The 13,044-nt window shown below is 42.2% G+C and overlaps 2 protein-coding genes across 6 annotated transcripts in view; both read left to right on the top strand.

Annotated features, from left to right (window-relative positions):
- The window catches only part of arhgef25a (Rho guanine nucleotide exchange factor 25a), an 86,538-nt gene that overhangs the window by 43,369 nt on the left and 30,125 nt on the right, over window positions 1–13,044 (top strand). The window lies entirely within an intron of this gene.
- Window positions 5,870–12,700, top strand: LOC148970640 (uncharacterized). Its single transcript, XM_089124368.1, has one exon. It carries the CDS (start codon window positions 6,360–6,362, stop codon window positions 12,207–12,209), a length of 5,850 nt encoding a protein of 1,949 aa, XP_088980494.1. The 5' UTR covers window positions 5,870–6,359; the 3' UTR covers window positions 12,210–12,700.

Consider the following 13,044-nt stretch of genomic DNA (forward strand, 5'->3'; position numbering starts at 1 on the left):
AGCCTGTTTTCAAGCGATATAACATGTTAGTTTTTCTTTCTCAGTCTCTTCCTGTGTCCACTGTGCCTTAAGCTTGTGTTTGTTCAAGACCTTTCCCTTTCCCTCCTATTTTGAGCCCCTGCTCTCCTCTGTCCATTCATCTCTCCATCTCAGATCCCCTTATACTCACCCCCCACTCGCGCTTTCATGTTGACTTTGTTACTGAGTGCCGATGAAACAGCCCACCGGCCGCTCTGAGTTGAAACACATGCTCTCCAGAAATGATGGTCGTGCCTGTCAGCGGGGGGTTGTGGGGAATTCTGTGTTTTTTTCCGTCCAACTAAGCCAACCTTAGATAATCATTCAGTCTGGTTTGTTTCGTGCAGGGTTGTTTTCACTGCGCTCTCTCGTTTCCGTCTCGTACAGCTAATGTGTTGTGTAGGCACTCATTTTGCTGGAGAGGTTTCCAGCGATGGAGACGAGTTTCAGGGGCCAGTGGCTCTCTGCCGTATGCACAAAACAGCAAGATCTTTTTGTGTACTAAAAGGCCGATCAGTTTCCCTGAGGTTAGGGGGAATCTACGAAATCTATGCAGAACTAAGAGTTCAGAAAATCCTTTCTAATGTGTTGAGCACTCAGTCAGTGCCATATTAAGAAGATCTCTCTGTACACCACCAGCACTTAAGCATAGCTTTGCAGCTTTTGAATCAATTCAGCCCCTCAGTTTACCAGCAATCAAAATGCAGTATCTCTTCCTGCAATTTCAGTCTTGCTTTTTTTTTTCAGGTGTACTTCAAAATTTTTTTTTTTGGTTCTCTATTTGTGTGCTTTGTTGTAGAGCTGCACGAGTTTGGATAAATCACTTTTTTTTTTCGAATGTAGATAACGATTCTCTCACGATTCTGGACAGACAACTAAACCAAATACTTACTAGTTACTTACTAGATGTTCTGACAAAATATGAATTGCTAATAAATACTTCACTTGTGTCATTACTGGGTTAATCGAACAAATCTGAATTTAATCAGTGATTGAATAAGAAAGTATATTTTTTTTATTGTTTTGCACTTGTTGCCAGTGTTCCCAAGTACGTGGTTTTCATTGCAGAATTGGGCTACTATTACAGAGTTGCCGCTGTTTTTTTAGGCCGTGGGTTGACGCGACCAACAGTCATATGATCATACCACTAAATAATTATGTGAATGAGAGATATTGATTTGGAGATAAAGCCATTTTTAAAATCGCACCTGTTTCTTATCTTATAATCCATTACAGTGTACAGAAGAATCTTTCAAAACCTGTTGTTATTGGGAATAACTAACCGATGGATGGTGCGATTGACCAATCAGAATCAAGTATTCCACAGAGCCGTGTAACAGACCTAGTGCACCCTAGAAACAAGCTTGCAGCCATCTTAAAAATTTGGTCATTGAGCTGTTTTCGTGGTAGCTCTTTATAAATCTTTGGCATCGCTGTCGAATAGTAATTAGCTGGTGAAGTGAATTTACTTGTTGTAAAGTTAATGAAAGTTATTATGAGCATTGTAATATTTGAAGCGGATGTCAGAACAAATGTCAGTAGACCGGTTCATTCATAAATCTTGCGTTCTGTGGAAATACAAACCGGAAGACAAAACACAATAAACGTAATGCTGAAAAGGGGCGGAGCTACATACAGTCTATAACAATTAAAATAATAAGCTTCATACCTAACATGACAACTGCTCTCGCTGACTCAGTGGCAGCGCAAACACAGATTTGAATCTTCCGGTGTGATTTTGTCAAATGTTTAAAAAAAATCGTTGCCATATAGCAGTGGTTCCCAGTCCTGGTCCTGGGGACCCACAGCTCTGCACATCTTTTATATGTCTCCTTTCTCTGATACACCCAGTTCAGTTCAGAGCTCTTTCTTAACAAGATGATGATCTGAATCCGGTGTGTTAAATGAGGGATATATACAAACTATGCAAAGCTGTGGGTCGCCAGGACCAGGATTGGGAACCACTGCCATATAGGAATAAGATTGTGCGGGTGTTTGAATAGAGATCTCAATCTTTTAATGAGTGATCGTTCAGATCTACTTAGTTGCAATATGACATGTTACACAATTTTTAATCTGCATGTGGAATATAGTGATGGATCATGTATTGTTTCATGTGGGTGTCACCGGTGATTTGTAGAGGATATGCTAAGCAGTGGCTGCCAGTACACAACAGCCTTTAGTTCCTGATAACATTCAGTTCCAAGCTCAAAAAACAAAACAGGGTAATGAATTAGGTTTTGCTTTTTCATAACTGCCACTCTTTCTTAATCTGTCGGATCCATACTGAGTGTGGAATGAAACCATTCCTCTCACAGGAGGAACAGTCTGGCATGTTGTTCACACAGAGAGTGACCCCCCATCCAAGCACACAGCAGTACAGTATCAGGAAGGCAGCTTTGCCCCGCTGTTTAGCCAGCAATAAGAGTTATAATCCTTCCACTTTAGGTTCTGCTGAATTCCATTTGGGTTGAGGTCAGCGCCATTATTTCACTGATTATTGCCTGATGAAAGTGGAAAGTTTGTGGATTAGTTCTCGACAGGGGTTGTTTCTCTGTGTATCAGCAAAAATCCGGGGTCGGTTCTGCTACACAAAACATTAGCTTAATAAATTAATTGGACCTCTACATTAACCCTTGTGTTGTGTTTGGAGTCTGAGAGACCCCCAGGTCATATAAACAGCTACTGTTACATTATATATGTTACTTATTCCTGGGGTGCCCCAGACAAATCATGCCCATTCTTATTCAATTTTTTTAGTCTATTAGGGAGTTATTAGGTTGAACCTTATTTTACAGTACGTGCACTTCCATGTACTTGCAGTGTAGAAAGTACTGGTAATATATGGTAACTACATGGGTTATGGTTAGGTTTGGGGTTCAGGGTTAGTACCAATAGTTAGTGCCCAGTTATTGTATTGAACATGGGGAACAGGATTGTAAAAGTGCTACCGGTTAGTTTTGAGCATTAGGCCTAAACATTCGAAAAGTTTTGCAAGCAAAACCAATAATTCCGACCCTAAACAAACCCAATGTCACATTTCACAGAAAAAAGATTACTAAGTTTTCAGTATGTCATAATTAACCCTTATGTGCTGTTGTGGCTTTTTTCAGCCACTAAGGGGTATTTTATAGTCTTAATTTGGCCGTAACTTTTTCTTTGTTTCAGCAAATGGAATGATTTTTGGTGACAAATCTTATTTTGACACATATTTTGGGAAAATGCTTTGAAATTTTTCAAAAACTCAACAGTACACTCTGGGCAAATTCACTACCCTTTCGTTATGTTCGTGGCTGAAAAAAGCCACTACTTTAAACTGCTGTAAAAATGTATCAGATAAATATTTTTTTCAATTTTTTTTGCATAAATCTATTAACCGACCTCAGTCCTGATCAAAACTACTAAATGTTTAAAAAAAAAATCAGGATTTTAACTCTTTAATTGCCAAATTCATAAATGATGTCACTGATTTGGGAAAAAAAAAAACAGAAAATGACTTATTTTCAATATAAAATATGATTGTGGACTGGATTTTTTTTCACCTTTTATCACAGTCTTGGACATGTCAAAGATTAGAAACAACATTGGTTTTGATGCATTGTTAGTTTTTGTGTAGCATCAGATTTTAACTTTTTCTCCCTCATTTACTGTTCGTGGCTGTTTTTGCCCCATTGACTTCCATTATAACCACATTTTTTGATTGCAAAGCCATGACACCATAAAATCATGCATTTTTGATAGGGATGTCCCGATCCGATCCACGGCATCGGTATCGCGCCGATACCGGCCCAGAACGCTAGATCGGAGATCGGAGGGGAGAAAAAAATATGAGCGATATCCAGTTTAGCGGCGCAGCCTGTCACGTGATGATTGTTGTGTTTAAGCACACGCGCGCAGAGAATCACTCTCGCTTTTGCGCACGGATTCTAATGTAATCGGATGATTCCACAAAAGCTGCATTTCAGTCTTTTCAGAAATTCATTGGCTATCAGAAAATAGCGTCATTTCATTCTCTATTGCAACTGGATAGATAAACTGTCACTCAAAGAGAGAGCGAAACTGGCGCGCGTAAAGTTTGAAGCGAAATTTACGCGCGTGACGCGCGTCAGAATCAAAATCCGTTGGCGGTCATTGTTTTTATGTCGACCGAGCATTCATCAAGAGAGTTACCGCTCTGTATTTACTCTGGATAGCAGAACAGCGGCGTGGGGATCATCGTCGCCGTATATTTGTGTCCACCGGACCCTTCGGAGCCGAACCGTTTGGCGAGTTTCACCATTTGCTCGCTCCAGGAGCTGCGCTGGATGACGGCCGCTGTCAGCGGTACTTCCGCCTGTCACGCGCCCAGTTTGATGACCTGTTGTCCCGCATCTGAGCGAGGATCACCCTCGCCCGGCTCCTCATCCATCTAATCTAGCTGTCATTTATTTTTGTTTTGATAATAAATAGAGCCAGCCTTCAAAAGTTATTAACCTGTCCTGTGATTTTTTTTCTCTCTCTCACGTCCAGACACGAATGTATGCATGCACATATGTTGATATATATATATATAGCGCGCTATGTATGTTATGCGCGCAGTATGTCTCGCTCTAGATTCCGGGAGATTTGAACTAATTTGCGGGCATCAGGGAGACGCTATCAATATGCGGGAGACTCCCGGAACTTCCGGGAGACTTGGGATGTCTGTCTTTACAACATAATACTATTTCTAGATATGGAATGAATAACATTCAATACAAAATGAACATGTCTCCATATAGAAATAATGTTTTAAGTGATGAAACATTTGCTTTGTTGTGTATAATCCCACCATGCATTTAGTCATATTAACAAAATAATTTATTGAAGCATCCAGACACTTCACCACGTGAGCAAGCAGCTAGGCTCCTGATTGGTTAACGCGGCGCGAATTCACGCCAAAGTTCAGATTTTTCAACTCGGGCGGCAGACGCGAATTCGCGTCAAACGCGTGAATGCACAACGCTCAATTCGCGCCATTCGCGCCAACTTGACGCGCGAATGAGGCGTATTCGCGTCTTCCGCGCCGCGCTCCACGCCTCATTCGCGCCGCAGGAATTTTTCTTGCATTGACTTAACATTGAAATCATTCGCGCCTGACGCCCTATTCGCGTCCGGTGTGAACGTAGCATTAGTGCGTCGAAGTTGTGATAGCGCTGTCGGCTAACGCGAAATGCTACTATTTACATTCCATGGATGTTTATTCATATATACAATTGTTTTGGACTAAAAACTTCTTCAAATTGGATTGTATGGACGCTTTACAGTGAAACCAAACCATTTTTGTTGGAATGTGGACTAACAGATGGCTAATTGGTGAGTTTCTTCCAGTTTGTGTTGGTTTGTTTTGGCTGTTGGTGGTCTGACAAAGAGACAGATTGTGCCCGCTGTGTTGATTGTATCTTAAAATGGTTTACGTCGTTCGAATCACGAGTTTCTCAGCTTTCCAAAGATATGTATTATGTTTACTTTTGTGTTTGTTTTGTTTTGTCTTTCACAAAGTTAAACCTATAAAATAACGAAAAAAAAAAATATCGGACTAATATCGGTATCGGCAAAAGCCAAAGGTGCGGCATCGGTATCGGTATCGGAAGTGAAAAAGTGGTATCGGGACATCCCTAATTTTTGATTGTTGATGGTTTTCCCTGTTGGGAAGAGGTAAAATTTGTAATTTTTACTGTTGATAACCAGGTGGAACCATTTAACCCTTTAGACAGGCCTGTGCAAAAAAAAGCTTAGTTTCTGGCTTTTACATGCAGTTATATGGAGTATAATAGCATATTATATGTGTGTGTGGGTGTGCGTGAGTGTGTGAGAGAGTGTGAGTGTTGTGAATTTGATCCTTTAATTATACTTTTTATTTATTTTTTTTTCTTTCTCCTTACATATTTGCACTTCATATCCCACAATCCTTTTGTCAGTTTCACTACATTACCCATACACCCCCTGGGCAAGGTCTATAAGTAGACCTCACTTCCTCCCTTTTTTCCTTTTGTATTGGTGAGGTGTGGTGGTTGGAATGGACACCCAACCATGTCCTTTCCTTAGGATGCGTTGATGACTAAAAAAGACCATCTTGTACATCCTGTTTATCCTGTCCCTCCATTAACATCTGTTCATTGGCATCATGTGTGTCAGCTCCATGTGAATTAAGACTTTATCATCCTGAACTGAAAATAAAAGAGAGCAAAGGACTGGTATTTTTTCCATGTGTTTTAATCAGACACACCATCAAGTTTCTACAACTCCAACGAACTTTGGATACATTTAACATCTGAGATCCAATATATGGTCCTTCGAGCCGGAGATAGAAATTTGGTGGAATGGATTACCATGCAAGACCTGCAATCCGGCGCAGCCTAAGAAGCAGAAGACCTCCTGCCCGTTTTGTTGACTGTATGGTGAGAGAATATGGTCCTCCTCCGCCTCCCTCACCAACACTAGTTGTAAGTGATCATCACCAAACTCAGTATGAAAATCCACCTTTAAGACATTCCCCAAGCTCATTGGCTCCTTGTGAACAGCCTCAACATGATTTGCTCGATATGGATGTTAAACAAGAAATACTTGGACTTAAGGGTATGCTTGGTGAGATGATGTCTAAAATGTCACAGTTAGTAGTTTCTTCCAGACATTCTGAATTTTCTGAGTCTTTTGATGATGCTTCTGATGATGATGATAATGCCTTAGTTAATCCATCTATTGTTCAAGAATTGTGTGCATGTATTAAGACAGCTGAAAAGAAACCTACATGTGAGAAATGTAATTCCTCAACTGTTCCTTCACTGCTTCCATTTAGTAGGCCTAGTTCTCTGCCTCTTCCTCCTTCCTCATTGTTACGTAGTCCACCCCAACAGATGCACACACATGATATAGCATCACAACTACAATTTAGTATGTTACAACCTTCTATTGTTCCATTGGTTCCTGGGCCTTCTAATTGTCAGTCCCCTCAAGTGCAAACATCACCAGTGTTGGTACAACCAACTGGTCCACCACAACCAGTTTTACCATGTAGTTCATTTTCCTCTGCCATGGTTCATTCTCAGTTATCCTCACAAGTAACATCAGCACAGTTACCTCCACAGCCTCGGTATGCTGTTTCTCAGTATTCACAGCCATTAGGACCAACCTCTAGCTCGGCAATTCCTCATGTAGCCTCAGCTAATGTAGGCCCTCACATGCAATCTGTAGGCCAGGTAGGGAATGATGTTGTACAACCTCCTGCCCCACATATTCAACCAATTGTTCCCACTACCCAGTCAACTGCAATTCCATTCCTTCATCCTTATCCATATTCCCAACCATATTATGCATCATATCCTGTTCCTTCCTATCCTACTTCTCGTGTTCAGGGACCTACCTTTCCTTTCCTGGTTAATGATGATCCCCAAGAATTTGCAATGTTGCAGCTAGCATTGACAAATTTGTTGTCACCTCATGAGCCAGAACATTACAAATTCCATATCTTGTTAGATCATTTAAAATTTTCTCCAGCTCGTGATCTAGCTTTAGCTTATGCTAACGATCCTAGGCCTTACAGTATGGCTCTTTTTGCCCTACAGCAGAAATATGGGCAACCTCACCAACTAGTTTTGAGAGAAATCAAAGCCATTCTAGCTCTCCCCAGGGTGAGACCAGGTGACAGCAGAGCATTTAGTAGCTTCGCATTAAAGGTTCGAGCTTTGGTTGGCATGCTCCAATCTTCGGGCCAAGACCAAGTTAAATCTGAATTGTCCTGTGCTTCTCATGTACAGCAACTACTCAGTAAACTGCCCACAGAGCATGTGACCAACTTTGCCCGTTATGCCCGTACAATCCTAAAGGGTCAAAGCTACAACCTGATTAGCTTTTCCGCTTGGCTCCAAGAAGAAGCTGAGTGTCAAGCAATGGCTGATCAGGTTAGTGACTTTCCAAAACCATTCCTGAGTAAACCTCAACCAAAGACTTCCATTAACACTCGAACAGTCTTGTACGGAGTTAACAGTAATTCTGTTGTGCCAAGATCCATTAATAAGCAACCCCAGAATGTGAGAGATGGAGAATGGAGTTCCAAATATTCATGCGCCTATTGTTCCAGTAGAGATCATTTCATTGGCCTGTGCCCCTCTTTTAAATCTCTAGAAGACACCAGGAAGGATGCATGGATTAGAGAGAACAAAAGATGTTGGAGATGCGGGCTTAACCATCTAGCTGTCAACTGTGACTTGAAGAAACCCTGTCCACAGTGCAAAGGCAGACATCTTGGTATCCTTCATGGAGTTAATTGTCGTGACCAAGATAACGGTACATTCTATCTTAGTCGCCTTGGAGGTTCTGGTAGGGTCTTGCTTAAAGTTGTTGAAGTACTTCTCCATTATAAAGGAAGATCCTTGCAAACCTATGCCATCTTAGATGATGGATCAGAACGTACCATGTTGCTACCTCAAGCATCTGAGTCTTTGGGCCTCAATGGGGTACCTGAGTCCCTAATTGTTAGAACTGTACGTCAAGATACCCTTGCACTTGAAGGTTCTTCTGTAACCTTTGAAATATCTTCCATGACCAATCCAGAAAAGAAGTATTCCATTTCCAATGCCTTTTCTGCTGCTAGATTGGGACTGGCAGAACAGACGTATCCTGTTGAGATCTTGCAGAGACGTTTCAGACATCTTCGAGACTTACCCCTTCCAGCCTTCTCTAATGTCCAACCACTTGTTCTTATCGGTGCAGACTATCCACACCTGATAAATCCCATTGATCAGGTGTATTTCGGGCCTCCTAAATCTCCAGCTGCAATACAGACCAGGTTAGGATGGGTACTTCAAGGCCCAATACCGATTCCTAACACTGATGAGACTCAGTGTCTTTTTACCATCGCTAATCCCCTAGAAGAACTTCGCCATGATGTGGAGAAATTATGGAAAGTAGACATCCTTCCTTTCAGGAATGAGAAAGTCATTACTAGGTCTAAGCAAGATCAGGCAGCTATGGAATTGTTGGCCTCTAAGTCTAAAAAAGTTGATGTGGATGGTGTGAAAAGATATGCCACTCCGTTATTGCGCGCTTCTTCCGCCATAAAGCTGCGGACCACACCAAATGCAGTTATGTCTTCTCTCAGATGTATCGAACGACGCCTCCAGAGAAATCCTAAAACTGCTGCTGTGTACAACCAAGAGATTGCTAAGTTGGAGGAATCCGGTTATGTTTCCAAAGTGGAACTTCCCCATGATTCATCTGATGAATCGTGGTATATTCCTCATCATATTGTGGAGCATAACGGAAAAAGGAGAATAGTCTTCAATTGTTCCTATCAATATAAAGGTGTGTCACTTAACAGTCAACTTCTTCCTGGTCCACAGTTGGGCCCTTCCTTACTTGGTGTCCTACTCCGGTTTCGTCAGTGCCCAGTGGCCATTAGTGGGGATATAAAATCCATGTTCCATCAAGTTAGGCTATTACCAGAAGACCGTTCTCTCCTACGCTTCCTGTGGCGCAATATGCAGAGCACAAATCCACCTGACATCTACGAATGGCAAGTTTTGCCCTTTGGCACGGTATGTAGTCCATGTTGCGCAACATATGCTCTACAAAGGCATGTCCATGATCACCAAGAGGGGTATGAAGATATAGCGAGCTCTGTACTTCAGTCATTCTATGTTGACAACTGCTTAGAGAGTTTCCCAAATGTGCAATCTGCTAAGAACTTCTTAGACCGAATGCGTTCTTTACTGATGAGTGGAGGATTTGAAATTAGACAGTGGGCAAGTAACCAGCCTGGTGTTGTCCGACATCTCCCTCCTGAAGCCAGGTCTGAGAATGCTGAACTGTGGATCAATCAAGACAGTTTAGATCCCAAAGAAGGAGCTCTGGGTCTGAGTTGGCACTGTCCCTCTGATTCATTAGGGTATCGATCCCGAACAGTGGAGTATAAGACAACAACCCTGCGTAATATATATAAAGTTCTCGCCAGTCAGTATGACCCATTGGGTTACATAACCCCCTTTACAACGCGAGCTAAAGTCATCATACAACAATGCTGGATGAAGTCCCGGGGCTGGGATGATCCCCTTATGCCAAATCCTATTCAACAGGCCTGGAAGGCTTGGGAAACTGAGCTCCCTGACCTGTCATTAATACAGCTTCCACGTTGTTATCTAAGTTTACCTTCCGACCAAATCACATCCAGAGAGTTGCATATATTTTGCGACGCCTCAGAGAGCGCATACGGGTCTGTAGCCTATTTGCGAATGGGAACTGACAAGGGTGTGGTACATACTTCCTTCATCATGGCAAGATCTCGAGTTGCCCCAAAAAAGCAAATATCCATCCCTCGTCTTGAACTTTGCGCTGCTCTAACAGGTGCACAGCTTTGTAAACTCCTGCAGAATGAATTGACTCATCCTTTGACAAATATTGTCTTATGGTCCGACTCGACAACTGTCTTGTCTTGGCTGCATTCCCTCTCCTGCCGTTACAAAGTTTTTGTAGCTAATAGAGTCACTGAAATATTAGAGCTCACTGACCCCTCTTCTTGGAGATATATTCCATCTGCACAGAATCCAGCAGATGACATTACGAGAGGCAAAACTCTTGTAGAGCTAGCCAAACCTGATCATAGATGGCGACAAGGTCCAACGTTTCTGAAATTTCCTCCAGATGAATGGCCCAAAAATCTAGTATCTACATCTGATAGTCCTGATCCTGAGCTTCGTAAACCACTCTTTTGTGGGTTAACACAATTGGATGATATTGTACTCCCAGATCCTGCCCGTTTTAAATCATGGTCAGAGTTACAGTTTGCAACAAATGTGTTACTGCGACAACATAGTGAGGACTCTTGTGACGCCTCTTCTGTCCAAAATCTCCTTTTGAGACAAGCCCAGCAACAAAGTTTTCCCTCCGAGTATCAGTGTTTAACGAAAGGAAAGCCCATTGAACCTCAAAGTTGTCTCCTAACACTTTCTCCCGAATTCAATGAAGAAACGGGACTTATTGTAGTGGGCGGTAAGCTCAGGCGTGTAGAGGATATGGAACCTGGAATGGTTCATCCAATCGTCCTCGACCCCAAACATCCATTGACCCAGTTAATTATTAAGGACTGTGACGAGAAACTTTTCCATCCTGGTCCAGAGAGAGTTTTCTCAGAACTTCGACGCAATTACTGGATAATTAGAGGGAGACAAGCCGTAAAAAAACATCAGTGGTCTTGTTTTCAATGTAGGAAGTGGAGAGCCAAGCCATCTATTCCTCAAATGTCAGATCTTCCACTCTCCAAGCTCCGGTTGTTCAAACCTCCCTTTTGGTCCACCGGAATGGACTGTTTTGGTCCCTTCCATGTAAATATTGGCCGTAGAACAGAGAAGAGATGGGGCATTCTGTTTAAGTGTCAGACCACTCGATGCCTGCACCTTGATTTGTTGAGCAGTTTAGATGTGGACAGCTTTCTAATGGGCCTACGTCGTTTCATATCCAGGAGAGGTAGGCCGTATGAGATTCTTTGTGATCAGGGAAGCAATTTCCGTGGAGCTGCAAGAGAGTTAAAGGAAGCCTTCCAGAACCTTCCCACTGAGCTACAAGACAAATTGGAAAAGCAGCAGATCAAATTTAAGTTTAATCCACCGCAAGCTCCTCATTTTGGGGGGTCATGGGAAAGAGAGGTCCGTTCTGTTAAAACAGCATTGCGGGTGGTACTCGGCAGTCAAACCGTATCAGAGGAAGTCCTACGGACCGTTTTGACAGAAGTTGAAGGAGTGTTAAATTCAAAGCCACTTGGTTACGCCTCTTCAAACATTTCAGACCTCGACCCCATTACTCCAAATCTCCTCCTCATGGGGCGGCGAGATTCGTCTTTACCTCAGGTGATTTATGCCAATACTAAGCTCCTTGGCCGCAGATCTTGGCGCCACAGCCAGGCCCTCGTTGACCAGTTTTGGACATCTTTTATCCGACATTACTTACCAGGTCAGCAGCTCCGTCAAAAATGGAATCGAGAAAACCCTAATCTAAATGACTCTGCTGTCGTGTTAGTAATTGATTTTCAACTCCCAAGAGCATCATGGCCCATTGGCAGGGTAGTACGCCTCTTACCTAGTCAGGATGGACGTGTCAGAGTAGCTGAGATTGATATTAATGGAAAGACGTATGTACGTCCAGTTGCTAAGTTGATTCCATTACCTGAAATAGATGAGTAATAGCAAATACATGACTGTATTTGGGGGCGGCTGTTGTGAATTTGATCCTTTAATTATACTTTTTATTTATTTTTTTTTCTTTCTCCTTACATATTTGCACTTCATATCCCACAATCCTTTTGTCAGTTTCACTACATTACCCATACACCCCCTGGGCAAGGTCTATAAGTAGACCTCACTTCCTCCCTTTTTTCCTTTTGTATTGGTGAGGTGTGGTGGTTGGAATGGACACCCAACCATGTCCTTTCCTTAGGATGCGTTGATGACTAAAAAAGACCATCTTGTACATCCTGTTTATCCTGTCCCTCCATTAACATCTGTTCATTGGCATCATGTGTGTCAGCTCCATGTGAATTAAGACTTTATCATCCTGAACTGAAAATAAAAGAGAGCAAAGGACTGGTATTTTTTCCATGTGTTTTAATCAGACACACCATCAAGTTTCTACAACTCCAACGAACTTTGGATACATTTAACATCTGAGATCCAATAGTGAGAACTCACCTTGATGCGTCTGAGAAAATAAAAATATGCACTTCAGCTCTCAAAACTACATGGAGTAAACAAAAACAAAGTAAGTGTATTTATGCATCTGCTGCCTTTTGATGGTGAGAAATGCAGACTAAACAAAAACAAAGCAAGTGGATATAAACGCTTGTCATTTGATGGTGAGAAGAGCAGCAAGCAACATGCGAGAGGGCTTGACTTGTAGTAAAGTTTTAGAGATGATTATGCAGTCTGACCCCTCCAGCGAGCTGCAGGAGGTATTGTCTTCTCACTCTGACCGCAGACTCAGGACAGTCAGATCCTGGTTTGGATGTGGCACCCTCATCAT

Source organism: Pimephales promelas, chromosome 20, assembly GCF_988280905.1.
Source record: "Pimephales promelas chromosome 20, fPimPro1.hap1.1, whole genome shotgun sequence".
Taxonomy (NCBI): Eukaryota; Metazoa; Chordata; class Actinopteri; order Cypriniformes; family Leuciscidae; genus Pimephales; species Pimephales promelas.

Bases quoted from the DNA above. Each gene is read 5' to 3' on its own strand.
- LOC148970640 (XM_089124368.1), top strand. From the start codon at position 6,360: ATGGATTACCATGCAAGACCTGCAATCCGGCGCAGCCTAAGAAGCAGA.